The sequence below is a fragment of the Drosophila obscura genome, unplaced genomic scaffold, assembly GCF_018151105.1.
Source record: "Drosophila obscura isolate BZ-5 IFL unplaced genomic scaffold, ASM1815110v1 contig_186, whole genome shotgun sequence".
Classification (NCBI taxonomy): Eukaryota; Metazoa; Arthropoda; class Insecta; order Diptera; family Drosophilidae; genus Drosophila; species Drosophila obscura.
Window position 1 is genome coordinate 1,697,987 of NW_024542774.1, and position 27,992 is coordinate 1,725,978.

Below are 27,992 nucleotides of genomic sequence, written 5' to 3' on the forward strand. Positions count from 1 at the left end.
AAGTACTGCTTGATAGTGTACCACGAAAAGAGAGTGAGAGTCATCTATCTAGAGATCCCCCACAACAATAGAAAGAGAAGAAAAGCTTGTATGTGTACATTAATTGTGGATAATATAGAACATATGTACATGTATGTCTGCATGTACGTACATATCATTGGCGGGTATAAATTGTAGCTTCGCGCAATTGTCCAACTCAGTTTGAAATAATACAATCAAGTGAAAGAACCTTGCTATGGTTTGCTTGGAAATATGTCTGGCCATTCTTGGCCTGGCTGTGCTTATATACAAGTGGTCTACAGCAACACACAATGCATTCGATGGTCGAGGAGTGTACTTTGAGAAGCCCCGTCCATTTTTTGGAAATATGGGAGCATCGATTCTATTCCGAACGTCGTTTCAAAAGCAACTCAGCAAGTTGTACAACCGCACCAAGCAGTAGTAAGTGTTCTGTTTATAAGACACAGATCAACACACGGATAATGTTGTATGTAAATTTTTCAGCAAAATTGTTGGGCTATTTAGTTTCCGCACGCCCATGATCCAGCTGAATGATCCCGAAATAATCAAGAAGATCTGCATCAAAGACTTTGATCACTTTCCCAACCATCCCAGCTTTATCCAGAGCAACGAGCGTCTCCTGAACGACATGCTCAGCATGATGACAGATCAGCGCTGGAAGCACATGAGAAACACCTTGACGCCGGTCTTCACGGCGGCCAAGATGCGCAGCATGTTCGCCCTGATGGACGACAGCTTTGGGGAGTGCCTCGAACACTTGTCCGGACTATCGAAGGGTTCCAAATCTGGAGAGGGCATCGAGTTGGACATGAAAGTGCTTTGCAACAAGCTATCGAACGATCTGATAGCCACCACCGCCTTCGGTCTGAAGGTGAACTCATTTGAGACCCCAGATAATGAGTTCTACCGGATCGGTCAGTCGCTGACCTTCTCCAGGGGATCGCAGCTGTTCAAGTTCATGTTGTCCATCATCGTTCCGAAAGTGTTCCTTGTGAGTTATTAATGGCGTTATTTTTGCCTATGTATTGACACTATACAGATATTTCTTTGAGTTTCAGTTCTTCAATCTCAAGATCTTCAATGGACAGAAAGTGGAATACTTTGTACGGCTGGTGGTGGATGCCATGAAATATCGCGAAGAGCACAACATCAACCGTCCGGACATGATCCAGCTGCTGATGGAGTCTAAGAAGGAGAACGAGAACAACTGGACGGACGACGAGATAGTGGCCCAGTGCTTCATCTTCTTCTTCGCTGCCTTCGAAAACAACGCCAATCTGATATGCACCACATCCCTGGAGCTGCTCGAGAACCCCGACATTCAGCAACGTCTCTACGAGGAGGTCAAGGAGATCCAGGAATCGCTGAAGGGTGGCTCCCTCACGTACGATGCAGTGCAGAAGATGAAGTACATGGACATGGTCATCTCCGAGTCGCTACGCAAGTGGACGCTGGCCGCAGCGACTGACCGCCTTTGCTCGAAGGATTACACCCTGACCGATGAGGATGGCACCAAGTTATTCGACTTTAAAGTGGGTGATCGCGTCAATATTCCGATTGTCGGACTCCACTGGGATGATCAGTACTTCCCCGAGCCCCGAAAGTTCGATCCAGAGCGGTTCAGCGATGAACGGAAGAACGACTTAGTGCCTTATACCTATTTGCCCTTTGGAGTGGGTCCCCGAAACTGCATAGGTGAGTCTGCTTTGGCGTCTATTTGTTTGGTTAACCATAATTACTATAAATTCTATTCCCAGGCAATCGATATGCTTTGATGCAGGTCAAGGGCATGTTGTACAACCTCCTGATCAGGTACAAGATCGAGAGATCGCCCAAGACCGTCAAAGATCTGTGGGAGGAGGCTCGCGGATTCAACCTTGCCCCCAAGGCCGGCTACTGGATGCGCCTGGTGCCTCGCAAGCAAATTAATTGAAAATAGTCGATAAAGGATCAAATAAACGTAAATAAATATGTATTTGTTGAATTGAATTTGAATTATATACATATATATGTATGTATGTACATAAGAGTGCCCTCTCGAGTGGGCGGAAAGTACCAAACAATGCATAGCGTTGTATATATAAATATATATATTCCAGATCGGCATCAGTAATGTCTGTCTGTCTGACCGCACATCCAAATCTGATAAAGCGAATATTTATAGCGAACAGCCATACAAAAAGATAAAGAGATAGAGAGAGAGTCAAAGTCATTGGCTCCGAAAACAATTCCGGCTAAACGCTTACGTATAATTTTAAGACCTCCTTAAAATGTATTTATTAAAAATATCAGTATTAAAGCCAAAAAACTTAAAGCAATAGTGGATTTTACTTCTAAAAGTAGTTGGTTCGGTACCCACAACTTTAGATTATTACATATGTATATATTTTTACATATGTATATATTTTAGTTAGTTTTTAAGGGTTTTCCTTAAATGGAATAAAGGTTAAGTCAATTATTCATTTTAAATTCATCAGATGCCATTGCTCCAGCAAGTTGTGTATAAATAGAACAGCTCTCAATTGATCGAGGCGAATACCCATGCCTCGGCAAGTGTTGGGGTGTATTGTTTTCGTACCCTCTTTATATTTTTGAGTCATTTCCTAGCTAGAGTGGCTAAATGGTCTTCCACTATCATTGCATTTCGATAGATGAAACCAACAACAATTCCCAACTGATATGGAACTCAGATTTCAGTGGCCAAACTTTGTTCGATTATGAATAATTAAGTGTTTGTTGCTTCAGATAAGATTACGTTGCCAAGCAAATGAATACACTCCACTCCAATGAACATATGATAGGTAATCAGTAAACAAAACGTAAAGATATTGACAAAAACAAAGAGAGAAGAGTGAATAGAGAGCGAGAGTCAGCTGAAAGCTTTCTTATCAGAACGTTCTCTCTCTGAGCTTAGAGCATTGCTCAGGGTTGTGAAACCGGTTTATCAGTTGCGAAATTCAGGCAAATTAAGGCACATGAAGCTTCCAAGCACGACGCTTCGAATACCCTCACATTTTGAATCGAAAGATTTGGATTTGGATATTGCAATATCAAAGATCCCCATGGCGGCTAGTGTATTGTAAGGTTTAAATTTTGATATTGCTTGGGGACAGTCGTTAATTCTATTGCCAACAGAATTAGATAATAGATGTATAAGGCATTAATTAACAAACTATGTACATACACATACATATATGTATGTAGTGTAAACGCTGACATTCGGCAGCTCTGCTTCGGCTTTAGCTTCGAAGCCCAAATTAGTTATGCTTCATCTCTCTATGGTTGCTTTTATCTCTCTTTCTGTGACATTTATATGACCAGGCATAACAGAGAGACAGAGGGAGAGAGAGAGAAAACATTATAAAGTTGTGAAACGCAATTGTTTTATTCGGTTGTTCGAACATGCATATGTAAATAATTGTCATTAAAGCTGGGCTGCCCTAACATACATTTATCATGCAATAAAACGAACCCTTGCGAAATGTTTGCTGGCTGCTAATCAAAGTTAAAGAACTGTTTGTAAGGGTAAAAAGTATGTATGTATCTATCGAACACAAACAAACAGCACAAACAAATATTCACAACAGAAAGTTTAAATAGTTATCTATCTATAAATCGCCAGCAGCAAGAGCCAGTGGAGTGGAGAGCTTCGGTAGATAATATTTGCGGAGAACAGAATATATACGGGCGGGCATACTAGTTATGTACATATATGTATTATGTGTGTGCGTATGAATTTCGGCGGGTATAAATGTAGCGTCGCACAATTGTCCAACTCAGTTTGAAATAATACAATCAAGTGAAGGAACCTTGCTATGGTTTGCTTGGAAATATGTTTGGCCGTTCTGGTCGTGGGTGTGATGATATACAAGTGGTCTACAGCAACACACAATGCATTCGATGGTCGAGGAGTGTACTTTGAGAAGCCCAAGCCCTTTTTCGGTAATGTTGGTTTATCGATGGTGGGCCTATCCTCGTTCCACAAGGTGCTCAGCGAGTTCTACAATCGGACACGGGAGCAGTAAGTGATCATCTATCAATGAGCAGGCATCCCAGATACGGATAAGAACATTATACATTTTTTAGCAAAATTGTTGGATTTTTTAATTTGCGAGCGCCCATGATCCAGCTGAACGATCCCGAAATAATCAAGAAGATCTGCATCAAAGACTTTGATCACTTTCCCAACCATCAGCTGTTTCTGGAGAGCAAGGAGCGACTCCTGAACGACATGCTGAGTGTGATGAGAGATCAGCGCTGGAAGCACATGAGAAACACCCTGACGCCGGTCTTCACGGCGGCCAAGATGCGCAGCATGTTCGCCCTGATGGACGACAGCTTTGGGGAGTGCCTCGAACACTTGTCCGGACTATCGAAGGGTTCCAAATCTGGAGAGGGCATCGAGTTGGACATGAAAGTGCTTTGCAACAAGCTATCGAACGATCTGATAGCCACCACCGCCTTCGGTCTAAAGGTGAACTCTTTTGAGACCCCAGATAATGAGTTCTACCAGATCGGTCAGTCGCTGACCTTCTCCAGAGGATCGCAGCTCTTCAAGTTCATGTTGGCCACCCTCCTTCCAAAAGTGTTTGTTGTGAGTTATTCTTAATATGCATTAGCAAGCGTTGAAACTATCATTTATTTCTTTGTGTTTCAGTTCTTTAATATGAAAATCTTCAATGGCCAGAAAGTGGAATACTTTGTACGGCTGGTGGTGGATGCCATGAAATATCGCGAAGAGCACAACATCAACCGTCCGGACATGATCCAGCTGCTGATGGAGTCCAAGAAGGAGGCCGAGAACAACTGGACGGACGACGAGATAGTGGCCCAGTGCTTCATCTTCTTCTTCGCTGCCTTCGAAAACAACGCCAATCTGATATGCACCACATCCCTGGAGCTGCTCGAGAACCCCGACATTCAGCAGCGTCTCTACGAGGAAGTCAAGGAGATCCAGGAGTCGCTGAAGGGTGGCTCCCTCACGTACGATGCAGTGCAGAAGATGAAGTACATGGACATGGTCATATCGGAGTCGCTACGCAAATGGGCCCTTGCCGCCGTTACCGATCGCGTCTGCTCAAAGGATTACACCCTAACCGATGAGGATGGCACCAAGTTATTCGACTTTAAAGTGGGTGATCGCGTCAATATTCCGATTGTCGGACTCCACTGGGATGATCAGTACTTCCCCGAGCCCCGAAAGTTCGATCCAGAGCGGTTCAGCGATGAACGGAAGAATGACTTAGTGCCTTATACCTATTTGCCCTTTGGAGTGGGTCCTCGAAACTGCATAGGTGAGTCTGCTTTGGCGTCTATTTGTTTGGTTAACCATAATTACTATAAATTCTATTCCCAGGCAATCGATATGCTTTGATGCAGGTCAAGGGCATGTTGTACAACCTCCTGATCAGGTACAAGATCGAGAGATCGCCCAAGACCGTCAAAGATCTGTGGGAGGAGGCTCGCGGATTCAACCTTAACTCCACGGCCGGCTACTGGATGCGCCTGGTGCCACGAAAATAGAGGAAACAAACACAGTTCGAGTAGGATAAAATACACATACATATATTTTATTTTTGATTATGTTTCCATACACATTTGTTGAATTTTCATTTGAATGATATAGCATAGCTTAGACGAATAGCCAATACAATACAAAATCATAGTCCTTAGTCGTGAGTACTTTTTGATCTAACAAAACAAAACTTTCTTTAGGACGATTAAATATTCTGGACACATTGCTTTTACATAACAGTTTCCCTTTCACACTGCGGGTGAAAGCTGGCAAATTACATAAAACATTTGGCATTTAAACAAAAGAATCTTCATCTTATTTCGATTTGACGAAAAACGTCGTAAAAAATAGAAACTGCAAATGTTGTAAAATTTGGTTATATTATCGATTTACTTCGATTGGTGTTTTGGAAGATTTCGGTTTTGCTTTTGCGAGTTCTGCTTTTTGCCATTTTAAATTTATTGCACAAAAAAGACTTTCACTCTTTTTGGGAGATTCTTTTGTTGGCCGTTGAAGTTGATTTCGTTGGAATTTATTGTTCGTTGATTGCGCTGCTTGTGGTCTGGTCTGGTCTCGTCTCGTCTCGTCTCCTCCTGCCCTCCGATCTTCTTAGATCTAACACTAGAATACCTAATTAGTTATGATAATGCCTATATGTAGGTATGTATATGTAATATGTAGGTATATGCAAATGCAAATATGATATAGGTTCAGCTTTGTACAAGGTTTCACTTCACTTCACTCCGCTTCGATGATCTCATCTGTCGTCTGTTTTCGGTGTATAATACATTTCGATATGTTGTTATTTACAGTGCAGTCCCACCTAAACGCTGTACAGCCGTCCATTGCTGGTGTGCTGTAGACGCGGCTTGCCCAGCCCAAAGAAGTTCCACACGCGACGGAGGCAGCCGGGCTTCTTCTCCGGCAGCATCAGGCTCTGCTCCTCCAGGATGGTGTCCAGGATGTAGTAGCTGCTCAGGTTGAAGGGTGGCGGCGGCAGAATGGGAGGTGGTCATGATATTGTGCAGTTCTTGCTCTCGTTCATAATTGCCGGCACTCCGGGCACAGCGGCCGATGCGGCTGCGGCCAACGTGGGGTCCTGGGCCAGCTTCTTCTTGCGCTCGTAGGCGAGGGCATCGTTGGGCACGTAGGCCACGCGAACGCCACCGTAGTGCTTGCGGGCGGGCAGGCGGTAGACGTAGTCGTCCATGTCGCTGGAAGAGCTGGACGAGCAGGTGGAGCAGATGCTGGCCACGTCGCAGTTGTCCAGATTGTTTAGCAGATTGTGGGCGCCGGTGGCCTGGGTCTGGGCGTTGTGCAGTCGCAGATTCGTTTGATTGATCTGCATCTCCGAGGAGCTGCGCGACTGGTTACGACGTCGCCGCCTGCGGCGTGCGTTGGAGTTGTCCGTGTAGCTCTTGGAGCGCGACATGGTGTCCTGGACGCTGTGGAAGCGCACCTCCTTCAGCGGCCGATTGTCCAGCTGCTCTCCCTCTTCCTCCTCATGCATCTCGTGCTGCTCGTGGCCCTTCTTCGTGTTTCGATTGCTGGCAAAGAGCTGCTCGTAGCCGTCGTGTGGCAGCTCCCGCACCGGCTCGTTGTCCAGCTCCAGCTCGTTGGCCAGCTCCTGGGTGCTCTGCGTCAGGTCCGAGTTGCTCGGCGAGTTCAGGTTGATCTTGTCAATGCTCTGGTAGCTGTGCGAGTCCTCCGCCTTCGACAGCAGCATGTCCGGCATGGATGACGTCAGCTGGGTGTCGCCGAAGATGGACTTGTCCCCCGCACAGATGTTGTCCAGGCTGATCCCCAGCTCGGTGAGGTCGATGGGCGGCGGGTGGGCGGGGCGTGGCATGCCTGGCACCCCACCGCCCAGCAGCAGATCGGCCACGCCGGCTGCCTCCATGCGCTTGCGCTCCTGCCGCTCCAGCAGATCGCCAGCGCTGCCTGTGCCCGTGCCCGTGCCCTTGACTGGATGACCATGTCCATGGTTGCCCTTCCGCGCGGACTCCCTCTCCCTGTCCCGCTCTCCGCTGCGGCGGGGCGAGCGGGCGATTTGACTGGAGGTGGAGGCTCGATGGGTGGGACGCAGCTGTGGGCCGGAGCTCGTGTCCGACGGCGTCGGCGGCTCCCCCTTGCTGCAGGCGATCGAGCAGTAGATGGTGCCCCGCCGCGGCAGGAATGGGCGCCCCAGCAGCGAGCAGCGGCAGGTGCAGCAGCTGAAGCACTGGTCCGTAGCATGCCAGTGCTGCCCGTCGTGGCTCATCTGGCCCTGGTCCACGCCGATCACCTCCCCGCAGTAGTCGCAGTACTCCGCGAACATCGTGTCGAAGCATCCCAGGCAGTAGGGCTTGCCCTCCCGCATTATGTACCGCTGTCCTCCCAACTGGTGCTCGCACTCCTGGCAGGCAAAGTGCTTCATATGCCAGGTGCGACCCTCCGCCTCCGTGCACTCGTCGGAGAAGATGATCTGTCAATGGAAAAGAAACAGAGCCAAAGGGAAGCAACAGTCAGTATTCGGATAGGATCTTCAAGATAGTCATCGGAATCGGAATGGAAAGATGGATGGACATGGCCCTGGATCACTCACCTCATCGCAGGCCGAGCAGCGTGGCTTCTGGGTCTCGGCGTGGTGGCGGCCGCAGTAGAGATTCCCGTCGCGCTGGAAGTATATCAAATCCACCAGCAGCTCCTTGCACACGCTGCACACAAAGCAGCCCGGATGCCAGCACAATTGAGCCCCCAGACGCTGGGCAAAGACCACGATGTCACCGCCCGACAGGGACTCTTCGCACTGCAACGACAAAAGAGATGGGAAGAGTGAGAGAAAGCGAGAGGGAGAGCTGGAATCGTATAAATAAGAGAAATATGCTAAAGTTCTTCGAGCGATAAAAATCTGCAGCGTCTGGCTGCTGCTCGGGCGAAAATATTTAAGCGTCTATAAATGCTAAATAACGGTAATAAAACGCTTAAGCTCAGAGCCCCCGCCCCCCGCCTACGCTCCACCCAAAAAGTGCCCCAAGCACGGACACGGACACGGCAGAAACAGGAGCCAGCTCCATTGGCCGGGCAGTGCCTGCTCAGGCTCGGGCACGAGCTGTGTGCTCTGTGCTCTGTGGTTTTGCTGCTCTTTATTCTCCTGCCATCCTCGCTTCCCCACCGGAAATCATGCAAAAATAGCTGCCGGCCATGTGCCCGTGTCAGCCAACGCCACCACCACCACCCCAAGTGCTCCCCGGTGGATAACGAAGCACTTTAAGCGAGGACACTGGTACATTTTTGAAAACTGTGCTGCTGCTGCTGCTGCTAGCAGGAAGCTCCTGTTTTAATGACTGCTGGCAAACCCTGAACCTCGAGACTCGTTAAATTTAAACGCGTTCGCCATAATGAACTCATTTCGGGGCGAAAGGGTACCGACCGACCGAGATCCTTGGTGACGCTTTTATACCCTAGATCCTAATTGAGTTTTTTAAGAGGAGACAGGAGACAGGAAACCAAAAGTGGTAAGGGGGAGAGCTAAATACGAGTGCTTGGACAGTTATTAAATAAATGCGTTGTCGAATGAAATTCACAAAGATTATTCTGACTTTAATTGCAGCCACAGTCAAAATGTTTCTTTATGATTCCTAAACGTTCTCCTGTTTCTTGCGTTTAGAAAATAACCTTTGCCCTCTAACCTTTCCCCCCACAAAAAGCAATTAGCCCAACTGCATTGATATATGTATGTTCGACCTCCTTCCATTACCCCAGAAGCGAAACAGAAGCGATGCACGCTCCGGCCCAGACCCACCAGCGCTGAGAATCTTTGCCAATTTGCGCCCCCATTCCAGACACTGCCCGAGATTGCTTCAGTGCGTCTGCTTTCTTGACGGCTTTTTGGCGCAGGCAAATTACCCGATGCCACCGCAGAGCAGCCGCAAGAGGGGCCCATTGCCACGACTGTCTCCAGTCTTGCTGCGTAGCTCCTTAACTTTCCAGGCTATTAAACCTCAGCGCGGGCGCTGTGCCGCTGTTCCGCTGTGTCCTGGCCCCCGCAATCAGCATTTACTTTTGCAAGCCATTAAGCATTGACAGGCGAAAGCTTTTGGGCGCTGACTGTACAGGGTTGATAATTTCCATGGCCGTTATGTAAGTGGCCTTACTGCATGCGTCGTTAATTGTTTGGCAACTCCAAAAAAAAATTTATCGTACCCGGCCAGCGCCACCCACGCAAGGAACCCACGCAAAGTAGCATACAAATGAGGGAGTTGCGCACTTTAATTTGTTCGGGAAGAGTACCCCGTGTCGTGTGGCTCCCATTGCCACCTCTACCGCTGGCTACACTCCCCAGCAATCCCTGGCTAATGACGCATCCCGAGTCGGAATAGACTTGTCTCTGCACTTTGCTGCGGAAAACCGCAGAAACTCTGGAAAAAACTTTGCCCCCACAAAGAGCTTTAAGTAGTTTCTGCGGCCACGACAAAGTGCCAAAGTTTTCCAGGGTAGATGGGCGCCCTATGCGACCCCCCGCCATTGATTAGTTTGGCCAGAAAATCCGTGCACTTAAAATGACATTTTTCATCGAGAGCTGCCCGACCGGGTGAATGTCATGTAAATAGCAGCAATCGCTGCTCATTTATCTTATCAATCCAATTAATCCCGGTTGGCTGTTTGCCGCCTGGCAAGAGGGGAGAGCCCAGCGACAGACAATTATGCTATTGACAAATTGTTGCTGGCGGTGCCCGTGCCCTCGTAGCACCTACCCGATACGACCAGTGCTGAACCGGAGCTGACCCCGAACACTGCAGTGTCCTTGCTAACCCATTTCGTGTCTGGATTAATCCAACTTTTAGCGACAAACTTCCCCAGTTCCCCAGACAGACAGACAGACAATTTCCTGCTCAGAGCCGGTACAGGTACCGGTACCAGTATCAGTCCATCCCAATTCCTGATCCAAAGCCCTTTCCCATCCCTTGGCAGCGTCGGGCAACGGCAACTCAAATTATTAATGACGCTCGTTATCATGCCCTTTTCAGTACATAAACTTTTCGCTTAACAGCCAGCGAGCTTTACCTTCCTTGTCTCCAGCTTTTCTTTTCTCTTGCTTTCCGTTTTGTTTGGCTTTGCCGTTGCTGTTGCTGGTTGCTACCTTGAATGGCTGCTAGTCCCTTGCTCTTAGAGAAAATATATATATTTCATGGAGTCGAGGGCTGTGATGGCTTTTCTTGTAATTATTTCATTGTTGCCAGGACGACCTTTAGTGTCACATCCTTGTCAAAATTTCAGCTTCCGCTGGGTTGCTGCTGCTGAGTGCTGTTCGTGTGGAAAATCTGTCAAGGAGTTTTTGCTCCTCTCCACGCCACTTGGCACATTATTTTTTGGCAAAATCATTGCCAGTTGGCTGTGACACACGTTTGTGGCCCACGTTGCGACTCATTTACGCCTGACTGAATACAAATGCGAGAAGCTTCCTCCCTTTCGGGATCATTGAACGTTTTCATAAATTTTCCCTCATAATTTCCCTCATGCTTTCCACGCCATTCGATTGGATGGCCCTGGGTTGACTGGACCTTTGTTCACATTTTAACGTCCGTTTAGCAAGTCAGTTATGGTCTGTGAATTTTAAGCACTTTTATCCCGGTCTGAGGGATGGCTTGGGTCTAGATTTTGAATTCTTTTTTTTTTTTAAGTTAATCTTTCCTTTTATGAATGAAAGATTAAAGTTTGCAGAGGCATGCAAAATGTTGAATAAGTCTGGGCATAGTCCTGGCGAACTTAACAGGGGAAAGGAATGAACGAAAACTTTAAATTTGTAAAGGATTCTGCTTCTCGTTATGCCAGTAAATAAGTATATCCGTATCTGTATCTGAATTCGTTGGCCAAACTTCGCACTGATTATTTGGGTTGTCTAATGAACTGCAGCCTCAGCTGAGAGCAGTGGAAGTGCAAGTCCTAGCCATAATAAACGGAACTTGTCTGCCAATTTGGACAAACCAAATAAAATCTGACACACCACACCCAGAAACCCGCACGATGGCAGCTCTGGGCGAGTCCTCGTCCTCTGTCCACAAAGCACCACAACCGCCCACGCACGTAGCAGACAAACACGACCCGACCCCGACCAGACTCGACCCCACCAAGCCCCAGACACGCAACATGCGGCATAAAGTTTTTAATAAGTTTTACGAGTGGCGAATGTGAGCACAATAAAATCGAGCTGCAAACTATCTGCCCAGAGAACTGAACCCCAGTGTGACCAAAGTGCGCATCGAGCAAGAGATGCCTGGGCTCCGGATTTGAAGTTGAATTTGAAGTTGAACTTGTGGCACGCACCGCGAACGGGGAGAGAGAGAGAGAGTAGAGTCCTCCGCCTGTCAGCTAATAACAATGCAAATTTCTGCAGCGGGGCAGGGGACAAGCTGGGAAAGGATAGTGGCGGTGGCAGTGGCAGTGGCAATAGCAGCCCGATGCAGATACCACTTCTCCTGTTTCATGCCACTGCCATTGTGCTTTAATGCCATTTCATTGCGTCTTTGGCAGGCAACTCCATTCACTTTTCGCCAAAGTGGAGGCAAAAGAGAAACACCAACTGCTGCATTTGTACGTTGGCTGACTCTCTTAGCCTTTATGTTGTCAGAGCCAAAACCGAGTCCGGGCCCAGTCACAGTCCCAGTCCCAGTCCCAGTCACTGCAATTGTTTCTGCAACAACGTTTTTCATTTTCAGTTTCAGTTGGGGTTTCCTCGCAGCACTTTGCCGTTTGCTAAAAGTGTACTTAATGAAATCTTTTTGTCATCTTTTATTTCGAGACGTTTGAAAGTTGGCAACACCGCTCCCTTCCCACCGTCCCGCTACCCTCGACAGCTCATTGTTTTCGCCAGCCATTGTCAGATTTTTTGTTGCTTACCCCCCTCTACCCTTTCGGGCCATTCATGGCAGGCAAGAAAGAATCTCTGGTGGAAAACTTCGCCCGGCCCGGCCCGGCTCGGCCAGGCACAAATGAAATCGAAACGACTCTTCATCTTGTGCTCTTCGCGCACTTTTTGTTCATAATAAAATGCAAATTTTTGCAACAATTAAATCAGACGGTGGGCAGATGTCAGAGGGCTGGGGTGCAGCTGGGTGGGTTGCATTAAGTAAAAAAAAATTGTTTTCAAACTTACCCCCTTGCAGGGTCGCTCGTCGGACAGCAGGCGGACGGCGCCTCGGCCGAGAGCCTCTCGCTTCCTCTGGGCCGAGAAGATGCGCAGCTCCTTGCGCTCCTCGTCGCTCAGCGAGTGGCAGTAGCGCACCTGCAACAGACACGTAGACGGGCGAAAAGTTTGTTGTATTCATGGATTTTAATTAAGGCAACTCAAAAGGCACTGACAAGTTTTTTAATCTTGCCACTGCTCATGAAGTATTTTCTTTATGCTCTGTTTTCTATGCCCCCGAAGAGGTAATTATAAATCTTGTCGCAATCTCCGTTCGGCACGAACGAGAATGGGCTGCAGTGAATACTGTGAATACTTATTATTTATATCTCGATTGGAGTTTCCTTCGTTTCTGCAAGCATTCAAATATTCTTTTTGATGTGCTGTTTCTTTTTGTTTATACTCTTTAAACACGAAAATAAATTAAAGCGGGCAGCATTTGTTATGATTTTATTTTATAAATATCTTTCAAATCAAGAGGATCTTTTTGTATCCCAAACTCAAGCTATTTATCCTTCTATTATCAGCATATTTTAATCATTTTCTTTTTGAAACTTTGGTCCCTTGTAATCGATATCAGTTCTAAGAACAAAATGGACAGAACCTCCCTAACGTCTAGCCAAAGTTTTCTTTTGAGTTGCTTTTCTTTCAATTTTTACGAGCTGCCTGTGCTGCTAACTGCATTTCCTTTTGTTTTCATTCTGTTTTAGTCAGCTTTGCTTTTGGCTAATACTCACTTCGTTATCTTGTGGCGGCAGCTGGTGCAGCAATTGTTTAACGCGATACTTTTCGCCGGGACTGTTGACGTAGGGCACCTTGTCGTCTGGCAGTTGACTGAAGTACAAGCGGACCTGCGGAGTGCAAAACGGAAGGGGAGAATTCAGTTAGTTCCAGCCAACAAGTTCCGACTGCACTTTAAACTGAACAAATCATAACGAATTAATGGAATGTCAGTGCAAATGGAGACATGAATGGTGGCGTGGCAAATGGTCATGGGAGAGCCGCGACAATCGAGGTAATGAAAAATTGGGAGGCAATTTACAGTTTTCCCAGGGGCTCTTATGTAAGCCAGCACCTGAGATATATCGACATGCTTTCCAGCTTTAATTGCCGCCAAATGCGGCAGCTGGAATGGAATACGAGTATCGGCAATTTAATTACAAAACGCTTTCGCTTTCCAATCGATACAGATAGCGATTTGGGAGCGATAATTTTTTCAGCGTGTAATTAAAGTTGTTTCCCAAACGATTTCCTTAAACGTGCATGTGGCCGATGTCCAATGGCCAAAAGACCAGGCCCCAATCTACAGGCACAGGCACAGCCACAGCCTCAGCCCCAGCTTTAGCCAGGCATTGAACTGGATTTGGGATTCCGATTTGGGGAGCGTGGAAAATCGAACGAAAGCAAAAGTTGTCAGCGGGTGGCCTCGGGTAATGCCATGGCGCAGATTTAGATTTCACTTAATTAGTGCCGACAAATCGATACACATGATGATCACGAAGATGATGATGATGATGGTGTTTCTGCTGAAAACTCTAGTTGCCTGTGCTGGAGGCACGCCCTTACCTGATCGGGTCGCAGACCCGGCGGCACCCATGTGTATTCCTCCAGGGCACAGCCGCTATCATCGTCCGACTGCGAGTTGCGCTGGAAGTCCAACTGCTGGTGGTGGCTGTGATGGAAGCCGTGACCGGCCACTGGGCCAGCGGCTGCCGTTTTGTAGCTGGCCGTGCGCAGCGGAGACGCCACCGAGTTCAGTGGCAGATGACTGGGCGGCTGGCAGTGTCGCCGCTGCAGGGGCGACACAAAGTGGCTCGCCTGCCCACCGCTGCCGCTGCCACTGCTGCCGGTCGAGGGCACATCGAGGTTGCTGGACGTGGCCGTGGATGCCACATTGCTGCTCATCGACGCCTGCTGAAGCTGCGAGGTGGTGGCGGCCATCTCGCTGCGATGTGGCGGAAATGTTAGCCCCGTACCGCCCGCCTCAATCTGCAGCAGCTCGCTCTCCGTCTGCGTGTAGTAGCTGCTGTGGGGCTGCGGCTGCTGTTGCATGATGGTCTGGTGCTTGCCGCTTGAGCGGGGTGCGGGCGTGGGCTTGTATTTGCTGAGTACTTGGCCGGGTTGAGAGCTGCAAAGAGGTAAGACCGAAAGAGAAATCAATATGAGGTAAAGGTACGAGTGTTACCCAAGTACAGCATTAGTTTTGGTCTCTGGGTTTCGGATGTGATTAAACTTGAGAGAAAGAGAGATTACCACTCTCACTTTTGGGGCTGTGAAAATTTTTATTACGCATACGCAATGCTCGCCCGAATCATGGGCCATAAAGTACCATAAAACCTTCAGCTCCATCTGGAATTTTATTCCCCCTTGTAAAAGGCATATAAATAATTCCCGATTCCATCTGCCCCATGCAAGTCATTTGCAATTAGACTTCGCACAAAAGTAGACGAAAACTCATTCTAGTCGAGTTCCTGCAGGCATTTCTAATGAGTTTTGACTGCAATTATGACCACTAGCTGTGTCTGTGGCAGTGGCAGGCTGCAGCTGCGCATGCGTGCTGTTGTCCAATCTGATGAAAATCCGAAATTGCAGCTGGACCGGGCTGGGCCCCACCATCAACCGAGCTTGGTGCAAAGTCATAAAGTCTTTGCTGCAGCTCTCTCGGCCACTGGCCACCGGCCACTGCGGAATCTTCTTTCTGCCGCTTTCTGTTGTACTTTCACTCGATTTGTGGCACGCTGCGCGATTATGCAGCCAAGCAGAGATAGCCGCTGCTGCGGCAGTAACATCCAAACGAAATTCCAGCATGGCACATATGGCACAGTGCGGGGCCCAAAGAGCTTAGCTTCGCTTGGTCATGTTGCAGCTTTAATTCCGTGTCGTTTTTCTGTTTCTTACTTTTTTTTTCCTGTTTTCATTTCGTAATTAATGCCATTTGTTGGGCACAACTCAACGTCGAGTGCTCGCATGTGAGATATTAAACTGTTTCATTCATAAACGTTTTACATTTGTCCGAGAGCATATCCAGTGTCGAAACTTTTTGGAGCATGAATACCAGGCCGCACAAAGCGGCAGCTGGTAGCCATTAGGCGGTCCAACTTTAGGTGTATTAACTAATCAACGTGAGAAGCAGAAATATCATCAGCCGTCGGAGAGACCAATTTGCCAGGCAGCGGCCAGCGATTTATTCACATTTCTTGTAAATTTATGCAAATTAAAGACATCTCATCACAATCAGAGGCTAACCTTCTGCTAACGAAGCGAAGCCCACGGAGCCTACGGAAAGTGAACGTCCGTCCGGGGGCTCCCTGGGGAGTACAAAAACTCGTATACATATTTGTTTGTATTGTACGTATACCTGATGGATGACCAGGAGCCATTAACACCTCCATATGGTTCACAGATCAGTCGTTGGCATTCCCCGAACGTGTGACTGTGGAGAAAGTTTTATGGCCTTTTTTTGTTTTTTTCAGCGCTCGTCCCATGCAAATTTCATTTGTGTTGTGGGCCAGGTGCCGGGGTCGTAGGCAAGGCCAGGGCCCAGTGGCAGTGCCAGTGCCAGTGCCAAAAGTTGATCGATCACAGGGTACTTTCTAAACCGATCCATTCGCCGCGATTGTCCAAACAAAAGTCAAGGCATAATCTGTCACTGAATGAATTGTGCGCCCGCTGATCGACTTTGATAGCGGAAAACAGTGGCCAAGCGCCAGGCCAGGCCGGGCCAGACCATGATCGGATGGAATCGGCCTCAGATCAATTCAAATCAACACAAATCCAAGCTCCAACTGCCAAATATGGTTGGTCAGCAGCGGCTTAGACGGTTTGGTTTTCTCTTTTCGGCCACAGCCGGCGACACGACACGACACAACGCCGCGACGTTAGAGAAACCTGTTGACGGTTTCTATCGTTTTTTTCTCTATGGGTGCATGCAATTTCTGCATTAAAGCCATTTCGGCAAAAGGCGCAAAATACATAGATACACATGAGCAAATACGCAAAAATGCTGCCACAGGCAATTGGTGCTGGTCGTGGCCCGCACCGCACCAGCATGACCAACTATGGATGCCGATCTGGACATATACATAAATTTGGGTTAAGAAGATTTTGAGTTTATTTGGTTTGATGTCTGTCATTTCCTTGATGGCCTGTCGCCCGTTGCGCACATCTCAGGATAATTAAAATAAAATTGTTTGACACTTAAATCGAATGGGGAATGGGCTTGAGAAATACTCATTCCGCAATCAGGTTTGCTCGCGTTGCTTACTCTTTACAGTCCGTTGGGAATTTCACGAGTTTTGAAGACTCTTCTGGGAATTATCGGTATTTTTACGGTTCATACATAGTTATGCAAGTCTGTTTTTTTTTTAAACATATTTTATTAATTAAATGCGCCATGGGTAGCTTTTCAGCAAATATATAAGTGAAAATGCTTAGAGTATTTCCCTAGTTACGGATGGCTTGAAATAGTATTATTTCACCTGCTCTTTGGTATTCCATACAGCATTAAAACTTTATCTGAAATCTCTATATAGATTGCCTTTTGTTGGCCCATTACATTAACAATATCAAGAGATATTCGCCACACATATCTCTGTCCCACAATTCGCTTCAAATCGATTTATCTAGCTGATTGCAACATCTCAACATCGGCTTCAGCTCCGGCCTCAGCCTAAGTTTGAGCTGCTACCCAAACCGAATCCGAATCCGAATCTCAATCTCAATCGAATCCTATGCGCTGCTCATTAACGAATAATTCCGCAATTTCAGCACGTTTTCCTCGGTTGAAATGCCAAAACCATGCCACAGAGCTAATAATATCTCAATTATCTACAACACCATGGCATCGATTGCATTTCTATTCGATCCACGATGTTTCCACAACACTCGGACTCGTATTTCCACGATTTCATTAAATTTTAGACACGCAATTTCCCCAGAAAAAACCTGGACCAGGAACAGCACCACCACGTAACTGGTTCAAAATCATTTAGGCACACAGATACACACACACACAGTCATCCCAGTGGAAACTTGTTTCCCAATGCAATGGGGGCCTCGATTCTGGGAAATCAGAAGTGCACTACGACACAGAATGGCTGCAATTGAACTACAACGAAACGGAATTAATACGTAACATGCAATTCTTAATAATTGAAAAGAGTTGTGTTGTGCGAGTAGAAGGAGCAGAGGAAGCTAGCAGGCAGCTAGCAGGCAGCCAATCCGCACTAAATTACTTTCACAATTGGCCCAAAGATAAACGCCTGGCTTGCCAGGAGGTTAAGCCTGGTATTAGGCCTACTAATGCTTGATTATCCCCCCGGCTAGCACACGATCTTTGGCCAGATTTGATCTGTAGTTACTCCAGAATTGCACGCATCTCTGTGCAGCCCATGGGGCGTGGCCGGACCCGAGCAGGAGCGCACCCCCATTATGAAATCTCGTTCAATGGCCCCCCCAACTCGTGACCTTGTTGCGTGTTCCATTGTCTGCCGCTCGAACGGAACCAACTCAAACACCGAAATATACTCGTATGTATTTCTACATATACGAGCATACCATTCTCCGACGACTGACTCCCCAGTCTGACTTGCGGGTTAAACGGCCGCTTTTGACTGCATTTACGTCACACGAACAAAGGCCACGAAAACCCGAAACCTAACAGATCCGAACCGAACCCGGCTATATACACCCGTAATATATTTAGTATGCGAGCATAAAACAGCCACAGAAAATGTATGTCTGTACATGCAATCGCGTCATATGTTGCACGTGTTGCTGTCGCTCAACGTTTTTATGCCTCGGCTTCTTCTTTTTCTTTATGGGTTTTTGTATGAACATGAACACATTTTTGTGTGCCTGTCTACACGGGTTGGTTAGGATCGTTTCGGCTGGCTCTGATGCACGGAGTCGAGAGTTTGTCGGGTTTGGCTGCTCATTGGGCAGGGAGCCAGTTAGGCCCGTTGCACAAGTTCCTCTCTCTCACTCTCCCTCTCTCTCACTCTCAGTCTGCCTGGTATCTTGCAGAACCCTCTCTTTATCTATGAGTGTGCCTGCTGCAACGCCTCTTTAAGTACCGCGTAGTGATTTAGTGCAGCGTTACCGTTAGACCAGGCTAGTGATAAGCTCTACGCGACTCCGTCTTTGGCTCTGTTCTGGGTCTGTTCTGGGTCTATTCTGTTACCCGCTGCAGATGCAGCATCAGCATCAGCAGCTCAGCTTCAGCATCAACTAAAATGCATAATTAATCGCTGGGGCCACAAGCAGAAGCAGCCAGTGCACAGCGCACAGTCCACAGAGCACAGAGCACAGCCCACACTGGATGCAAGTTGCATGTTGCATGTGGCATGTGAAACCAACTCCACTCAAGTCGCAGTCGTTTGAGTCGAGTTGCGGTGTGTGTGTCTTGAGCTGATTCGCGTTCCGTCATTAACAGCTTTTGCTTAATTTTATGCAGACTGCCACTGCCACATGCCCCCTGCCCACCGTGCCCCTCTTGTCCCGCTGTCAACAGCTTTAGACACGTTTCAGCGATTTTCATGTTGCATGGCTCGTTCTAATTTATGCAAAATGTTGTTCTTCTTCTGTAATTCATTTCGTTTTGCGCTCGTGAATTCTCTTCTCTTCGTTTTCAACCACTCCATCCTTCTGCCACTTGTTTTGCTCATTTTGGGGAATTTTCTTGGCTGCTTTTTACCAAACTTAAATGCTCATTTTAGCCAACTCGTTTCGGGCTTCATTAGTCCAAGTTGATGGCCAAGTCGCTGTTGGTCGTTCTCTCTGTTTTATTGATTTCTCTGTCGAAATCAGTTAAGGGATAATTGTCTGCTGGCTGTAAATACGAGTATACACTCGTATATTTGTTTTTAATTGTTATTAACAAAAACGTTTTGTTTATGCAACCGTAGAAAGTCCCTTGGCAGAACCATTTCCAATTGGCAGTCCCTACTTTGTGGCTAAATACGTTCGTATGTATGCAGCAGTGCACTCGTTCCCATCCTACAACTGAACCACTTTGTGAGCTGTGAATTCCAGAGTTGGATAGGCCAGTGGTGCAGGAGGAGAGAGGGAGGTGCCAGTAGACTCCCACAGTTCTTAGACATAAATTAAATATCTTCTCTAATTTGATGTACTCCACTTAATGATGATGGTGGGGCTGATGATTGAAGCTGATGATAAATGTAATTGCTCTCTCGCCATCTCCAGCTCCCCACTGCGCTTCCATCAAATTAAGGCACATCAAAGCAAAGATTATGTTTGGGAATCGGAGATGAAGAATAGACAGAGAGAGATGCAGAGACACAGACAATAAGTTGATTAAATTAAAGTGCGTTACAATCCTCCAAAATAATGGACACGGACAAAGTCTGTTTTCGTAGAAACTCGGTGAAATCGGAGAAGAACAAAGCAGACATAGAGAGAGAGAGAGACAGAGAGAATAAGAACAGAATTACAAAACGGAACTCAAGAAGACGAAAACAAACCAAGAAATGGTGCTGTAAAATTTATTGTCTGTTCTCGTATGACAGCCAAGCAAATCCATCGAAGCATGAAACGCGAGCAGAGTTCCAAACACAAGACACAAGAGAACTTTCAGAATGGATGGATGGATGTGTCTGTGGCTATACTGACCAACAGGTGGGCAGGGGAGTGACTGGTTTCACCTGTTGGAACGTGGGAATCTAGTTTCAGCGGAGACGGAAGGCAGCAACCCCGAGATGGCCAAAAAGCAATTACCGAAAAATAATGTACAAGCTAAACACAATCCCTGGGGTATCGGTTCGACGTTCTTGCGGTTGCACTACTCCTCTTCCTTCTCTGCATTCACCTGACCATGACTCGAGTGCAACAAATGGAATATGGAATGGTGTGTGGCAGGGGTGGCAGGGTGGGCGCTGTGCAACCAACTATGACGATTTTGGTTTGTGCTTCGGCAAGCAGCAAAAACACAAGCCAAGCCAACGCACAGTTCACAGCCAAAAAGGATGTTTGGCTTTATAATTAATGATGGCATATATGCCGCACACTGGAGAGTGTTTGGCAGAGAGGGGGGCTAAGCGATACTTTCTCACACTGCAACCTCACGCACGCAACTGTAACTGCACTCGTTCCACTTCCAATTTTCAATTTTGCATTTGCATTTGCAATTGGAATGCCATTGAGGCGTAAAAGGATTACCTTTTGCATGTGGACATGGCGGACATGGCGTTTGATCAGCCGCCAAGACTTCCTACATGACTCAAGCAAACACACACACACACAGATACTTTCACAGATGCAGATACAGATACAAATGCACAGATACTCAGGGAGACAGGCAGACAGACAGAGGGACGGAGCTAACTGTAACTGTAATGGCCATTGCCATGCCAATGTCAAAATCGTGTAGGTCCCCGCTCAGAACATGACAACTGACAAAAGCAACAAGCATCTGACGGACAGGCAATCTGACGGGGAGACAAACAAACATCGGAATCAGCAGCAACAGCAGCAGCAGCAGCGTCTCCATCTGCATCTGCAACAGCAGCAGCAACAACAACATTTCAATTAACAAAAGAGGCAAGACCCAGAGAGGGTGCCAGTTAGTGGGGACAGAGATGAGGGAAGAGGCTGCTGCTAGGCAACATCCTCGCCGTCGTCTAATCGCCGCCTGTCAAAATAAAGTTGTGTGTTGCATCACGGGCGAACCGAAGCTCCTTAGACAACAAGACACAAGGCCACACTGAGCGAAACTCACACAAAGCTAACTTCAAATTAAATAAAGACGCAAATGTTGAAAAATAAAGATAAATAAATACTCCAATATTTGAGGCAGTCTCGAACTTGTCCCATTACAAACTAGAGTGACAGTGGCAGGCAGATAAATGGAATGGGCACTCATTTTGCTCAGTGCAGAGCTTCGCCTGCGGCTGCCTGCATTCATGTGTATCTGCTAAAATGCGCAATTAAGTCATCAAATGTTTGGCCCGAGTGTCCAAGTGTCTTGACACAGCAGCAGCCGGACAGACTCGACTCTGAGACCAGACCCAGAGCACTGCAGCTCGCATTAGACTAATGCATTTGGGTGCAACCAGGAAGCCAAAGCCACTATCCAGTGCCAGTCCCAGTCTCAGTCCCGTTCCCGGTGCTAGAACCGAGCCCCAACTTTTACTATTTAAGAGTAGTGCGGCCAACTGCTAATGAAGCCTGAATGGGAGACTCGCCAATACTGTGAACAGGATCTTGTTAGAGCGTCTGCACAGAGCAGAAGAGAACCGTTAGAGGCGGTTGCAAGTGGCAGCTCGGGCTCCAATTTATCAAGTGGAATTGCTAGGGCCCCAGAAATGCGGCCCAGCGGCGTCTCATTAACGCTTTCGAGTCGCGTAGGCGTCGAGACATATGGGAATGACTCCGCTTCGGTTCGCTTAGGTTCGGCTTGGGGATTGATGCTGACGATTGTGTTTGACTTGACCCCACTCACGTCCTCTCACTCGCCGGCCTATCCGAACTGGGATCTGGGCTCTGTGGTCTGTGAGTGCTGCCGTAGGTGGAGGACTACAGGAGGCAACACGTGTTTTCTTAGCTAAATTGCGATCGGGCGATTGGGCCATGAATAACCAAATCCAAATGCATTTCGGTCTGGCTTTCTCTGCAGAGTGCCGTGCTGATGCTGCGACTGCGACTGGTCTGGACTGGGGTTGGGGTAAATTAATTTGCGGAAATCTCAGCTCGACTCGACTCTTCTCGAGTGGCTAAAATATTACAAGAAAATCACGATTATCAACTTGACGGAGACCTGTGCGGGCGAGCCAACACTTTCACAAGCTTCCGAGTGACATTTGTGCCAGTTTGCTAAATTTACATTTGATTCTCATTTATTCCGACGCCCGCCTGATTGATGGCAATTTCTAAAATATATTTTTAGGGGTTTTCTGACCAAGCACAAAATGACAAACAAAATGCGGTGTGTGGGCAGAGCCCAAGAGCTCTGCAATTACATATTTTGGTAATTGTCTGGGCCAGCTCGGAGTTGCCACAATTTGGCAACACTCGGAGTCTGTGAGGGGCATGACAGCACACAAAAAAAAAAATTTTTCTCTGTCTGCCTGCCCACCTCGTTTTAATGGACAAAACGATGGCCATTAAATTAATTACATTCGGCTGCTCACTCCTCCATTTTCAATTAAACATAAATTACGTGAATTAAACTGGGCAGAGAGCCAAACTGGTTATCGCCCATTGCCGAATCCTGATGGTGGCTAGAACGCTTAACATGGTTTGCACACGCTCCCAACGAGCCCCGACGACCTCTGCCACATGAACAGTCCCTGCCCCTGCCACTGCCACTGCCACTGCCTCCGCCTCTGACTTATGGCCACTAAATTGCTTCTACTCGCACACTATATGGATGTCTGGTGGGATCAAGCCCGGCCCAAAGCGAAGATAATCATAATCAAGCCGTGAGGGAACAGGAAATATAATAAGCTACCAAAGCAACGCCCTTCAATTTGCCGCTTCCCCCGCCTTTAGTCGCCCTCCTCACCATAGGCTAATTTTATTTGCGGTTTTCGATTTTATTTTATAAACACATTTTCTCCTTGCTACGTACAATGCCTTTTCTTTCTCTTTCGTCTTTCAGTTTATTTTTCATTGTTTTTTTTTTTTTTGATTATACATAAATTGAATTTCCTCCAACTTGGGACAAAATCAATCAACTTGTCTGTCTCCTCTCCTCTCCTTCCTCCACCCAACCCAATTCACTTGTAAATTTTGTGTTTCGTTAATGCGTTTTATGGATTCCCGATTGGGTGTTGATTCAATAAAAGTTTACGAGTAGTTCTGGCTGCTCAGCACCTTTGAGACAATGCTATCTTCTGGAGTTGGGTCATTATAGTGCCTTTTGTGTGGGTTATACAACATTTGGTCAAAAGATTGTGTCACATTTTTCGTGGCGGTGATTTCTGGCTTTCGTGAGAATAGTTTTTGATTGCTTTCATCCGCTGACAGCTAAAGAAATTGCACATACGCCCCGTGCAAAAATTAATTAGAAAATATTTCAAAGAAGAAGAAAACTTTTAGAGCGAGACAAAGATACAGAGAGAGAGAGAGAGCGAGCCGCTGACGCAAAGCAATATTAAAGGGGCGTTACTTGATATGTCTGCAAATCAGTTAAACTCGGATTAATCCCCCCAACTCTCTTTCTACCCCTACCCCTACCCGCCTGGTTTGTCGGCCTTTTTGCCATTTCAATTAAAATGCCATATATCATGGCCAAAAGAGCTTGGGCCAGTGCTGATGCTGCTGCTGCTGCTGGAGCGCTTTCGCTTCATCTGCGACTACAGCGCACATCCAATGCAATTAAAATCAAATGCGTAGCTCATTTTGAAATCAAAGCAAATCGTAAACCGATAAGCCATGGGTGGAACGGAGACCACCCGGGCCTTCTTTTTGCCAACTTCAATTAGCCGCTCTCCCCAAGAGCAGGCTACAGGCACAAAGCAAAGAGAGGGCCGCCGACTCCGACAGACCCTATTTATTTATTTCATTGTCCAGACCCAAAGGGGGGGACTTGGGGCTGTAGAGCGGGATGCCTATGCAAAGTGTTCTCGGGGCCCATGGCCATGCGCTTAATTACGCTTTAAGTAGCCGCCAGTCAATATTGATTTTGGTTTATTTAAACTGGAAATTTAATAGCCCCAACTGATTGCTAATGGGTCGTGTGGATGCAAGGGCGAGTAGAGGCCCAACCGACCACAACCGACCACAACTGGAGTCGGCTCCGATTACCAAGCCTGTTTCTGGGCAGGAATTTATGCAACACACTTTCCATCAATATTTTTATGACTCGGAGAGCCAACACCAAAAAGAAGTGATTAACTTTGGAAATCTAATTAACAGTTTGCGCAGATTTATGAACAGAAGTCCTCGCGATGCAAATGAAGATGAGAGGCAGCGTCCAGCGATGCGCGCTAAAAGATACAAGAGATCTGCAAGATACCAAATACTCGTACCTTATCGATGAAGGGCACTCAGTCATGCAGCAGGAGAAGAACTCAATTTATGGAGACGACACATGGAATTTATGAGAGTGCGGACCCCGAACCCGAACTAAAACTTTTCAGGCCTGCGTCTTCTTCCAGGCCAGGAGGCAAACACAATGTGACAAGGGAAGGGATGGGTGTACTGGAGTTGGGGAGATGGAGACGGGTGGCTGGTGGCCACTGGACCTGAAGTTGTGCCAACTTTGTTTAAGCCCCGAAGGAAAAGGGCCAACTGCTGTTGCCACTTAGCTGCATGCAATTCATTTGCCAGTTAACAAAACTTGACAAAGATGCAACAGGGAGGCGGAGCAGCCAGCAGGAGGAGGAGGAGCAGGAGCAGGGGGTGGCTGGAGAAGCACGTGCTGCCCAGCAACTTGATAAATAACTTTTCGGTGTCAGTTTTGCAAATAGTTGGGCATTAATAACACCTTCTTAGCGGGTCCAAAGAGTCGCCAGTCGCCTCCAGCTGACAGAGCCGCTTATGGGGGATTATTTCTCCAAGATCGCGCTCCGTCGCTGACCTGAACAATCTTTACTTTCAACACAATTGAAACTGAGACGCTCGGCCACAAAGAGTCTACTGATCTGCTGCAGATTATAACCTGTACGAGTATTTTTAGTGCCCTCAGAGATGGCCTACAGGAAGTCTCAGATTGGAAAGTGTTTCTCCAGTGGCGAAGCTGTTCGGTTGAGGAACTTCTTAGCAACGAACCAGTCTAATGATCTATTCTTGCGATTCAAACAATCAGTTCTAATGGAAAAATTCAACTCTAATTATTCCAACGCAATCCAGAGTTGTATAGAAAAAATACTTACTCCACTTAAACTCCTTTACAGGCGCTGCAGTCGTGCTAGGCGAATATCAACAAGTCATTTCCTGCTGCTGCTGCTGGTGAACTTTTCTCGTAACTTTTGCCCAAATTATTTTATTGGAAAAGCCATCAAATATGGTCTTGGAGTTATTAGAAACAAACGTCTCGCACTGTGGCTCGATTCGGAGCCAGAACTCGGCGCATATAAAGCTATTAAGGAGTCATTAAATTGGGTCATAAAGTGGGTCCCACTCTCCAACTAATCCCCAATTTAATGGCTTTTAAAACCAAAAAATTTAAAGCTCATCAAATGGATTTCAAATTAGTTTTCCCCCCTCCGCTTATCGCCAAGAGTTATGGCCATTTAGATAGGCCAAAAAGAAACTTACATTTTGGCTGCTGCTGTTGCTGCTTCTACTGCGATGACTCTGACTGTGGCTGTCGCTGGCGGCTGCGGCTGCGGCTGTGGCTGAGGCTGTGGCGGCCTCTTTGAGTGGCCATCAAACCTGGCCAATTGTTCTTCAATATCGCTTAGCTGGATATCGTCGGCAATGGCCTTGTTGAAATAACAGAACGTATCCTTTCTGTCCGCTTTGATTAGCTGTTCCGTGTCCTTGTTGTTCAGCCAGAGTGCGTTGCGGTTGCGGCACAGATTCAGATTGCGCAGATCACCAACTGGCAAGGAAAGGGCCAAGGATCGGTTGGGCGCTCCCTGCTGCAACTTGGCCAGCTGTGTGGCACTCAGGCTGCCAGTCAGCATGGCCACCTCCACGTCGTCGTCGGTCTCGCCGTTGCAGGAGATACCCGAGGAGTGGAACTGCTCGTCACTGGGCAGCTTCTGGCTCGCCTGCTGCGAGTGGCTCAGGGCCACGGCCATGGCCAGGCTGGGTGCCGGCGACTCATTGGGCAGCTCGAGTGCTATCTCATACGGGGCTAGTGTGAGCTTTGGCTTCGGCTTGGTCTTTGTCCGCACGGCCGACCTTACCACGCACTTGGTGGCGGGGGAGCAGGGTGCGCGGTTCTTCGAGCAGGTGGACTTGGGCGGCTTCCGTGGCGACAGCTTGGTGACTGTGGAGAGGCGGGACTGCTGAGTGCTCTTCTGTGGCTGCAGTGCGGGCTGAACGGGATCTGGTTTCTCCCTGCTGCCGGCCCTCTCCTTGCTGGCGACTCTCTCCCTGTCTGCGGACACACCGCGGCGGCGACTCCTTCGAATGCTGGGCATATTCCGCGGGAAGAGCTTGCTCGGATCCGCCTGGGAGCTCTTGGACAGGCTGTCGCAGCTCTGGTTGCGGGTGGGGCTGCCGCTGCTGGCCGTGGTGGTGGTGCTGCCACTCGAGATGGTGGTGGCCAGCACCGAGGCGCACTCGCTGATCATGACTATCTCGCGATAGTTCTTGGACTGATCCTGGTGTCCCTGCGGCAGGCAGATCTTCCACCAGCGCTTCTTCGATAGTTTGGGTATCATTTCGAATTAGGCACGCGTCAATCACGGAGCAAATCAATCAATTGACACATTAACAGTACGGGGCGAGGGAACACCTTAAGCAGAAAGCGTAACTGGTATGCGGCGACCGACAATTACTGTCGCCAGCAATTAACGGGCAATCCGCTTGCTCCAATTACGTGCGCGAATCGCGAATCGGTGAGAATCAATCGCGTAGATCTCCGATCCGATCCACACGGACAGATCGCGCTCGCCTTATCGTGTAAGGTGTATCGTGAATAAAAACGCAGCAACACACTCGACTCCGAACCGCTCGCTTCGAGGCCGCTCAAATAACTGAAGATCGCTTCGGGTTTGGGCGCGCGTAGAAAGTTGCTGGCCTGGCCAAGACGGCCGCGAAGAACCGGGCTCGGCTCTGGCCAGGTTGGTGCAGGTCAAACTCACCACGAACCCACCACAGTCGACACTCCCCTCTCTCTCTCTCTCTCTCTCTCTCTGTCTCTGTTGTATAGCAAGTGCAGGTAGCACAGGTGCCGCCTGCCTGAGTCGAGTCTACTTGTGAGTGGATTTCGAGTGGTTTGAGCCCATTCTGGCCACATTGATTAGCCAGCCTTCGAAGTGGCAGATTTCTGAGTTGTGGATGCAACTGCAACGGCTACTGGTTGCCAGCCACGTTGATTGTTTGCTTGTCTTCAGGCCATTTGACACATTTCAGGCCGTTTAGTGATTGACCCATTTCAAGCAGCAACCGGACGGCGGACAGTGGACAGCGGACAGCCGCAGGAGGGTGGAATCTGATGGCTTAAGCGGAACTGAGTGGAGCGTGTGGCCTTTGGGCGTTTTGTTGCCACATTAGCAGGCGGCCACATAGCCAGTCATTATGCTGCTAGGCTAAGTGAAAATGTGGCAATCAGGTAGAGGCAGAGTCTTGGGTTTGGCATTGGGCAATAACCAATAAAAGTAGGCAAGGAAACTGGCCAATGAAAAGGGTTTTTAAGGAATATTATTCGTCTTAATC

General features: G+C 47.8%; 3 protein-coding genes across 3 annotated transcripts; 2 read left to right on the top strand and 1 right to left on the bottom strand.

The window, feature by feature from the left end:
- The first annotated feature begins 201 nt into the window (after positions 1 to 201).
- On the top strand, positions 202 to 2,209 carry LOC111080841 (cytochrome P450 9b2-like). The gene is made up of 4 exons (XM_022376684.2): positions 202 to 441; positions 505 to 1,012; positions 1,080 to 1,716; positions 1,779 to 2,209. Exons 1-4 carry the CDS (start codon positions 236 to 238, stop codon positions 1,952 to 1,954), a joined length of 1,527 nt encoding a protein of 508 aa, XP_022232376.2. The 5' UTR covers positions 202 to 235; the 3' UTR covers positions 1,955 to 2,209.
- Positions 2,210 to 3,776: 1,567 nt separating this feature from the next.
- On the top strand, positions 3,777 to 5,693 carry LOC111080848 (cytochrome P450 9b2-like). The gene is made up of 4 exons (XM_022376692.2): positions 3,777 to 4,042; positions 4,108 to 4,615; positions 4,679 to 5,315; positions 5,378 to 5,693. The coding sequence occupies exons 1-4, from the start codon at positions 3,837 to 3,839 to the stop codon at positions 5,542 to 5,544; spliced, it is 1,518 nt and encodes a 505-aa protein (XP_022232384.2). The 5' UTR covers positions 3,777 to 3,836; the 3' UTR covers positions 5,545 to 5,693.
- LOC111080847 (protein espinas) lies at positions 5,560 to 27,275 on the bottom strand. Its single transcript, XM_022376691.2, has 6 exons — positions 25,920 to 27,275; positions 14,268 to 14,829; positions 13,439 to 13,552; positions 12,672 to 12,800; positions 8,121 to 8,324; positions 5,560 to 8,000 (listed from the first exon to the last, which is right to left on the bottom strand). The coding sequence occupies exons 1-6, from the start codon at positions 26,993 to 26,995 to the stop codon at positions 6,549 to 6,551; spliced, it is 3,537 nt and encodes a 1,178-aa protein (XP_022232383.2). The 5' UTR covers positions 26,996 to 27,275; the 3' UTR covers positions 5,560 to 6,548.
- Positions 27,276 to 27,992: the final 717 nt, after the last annotated feature.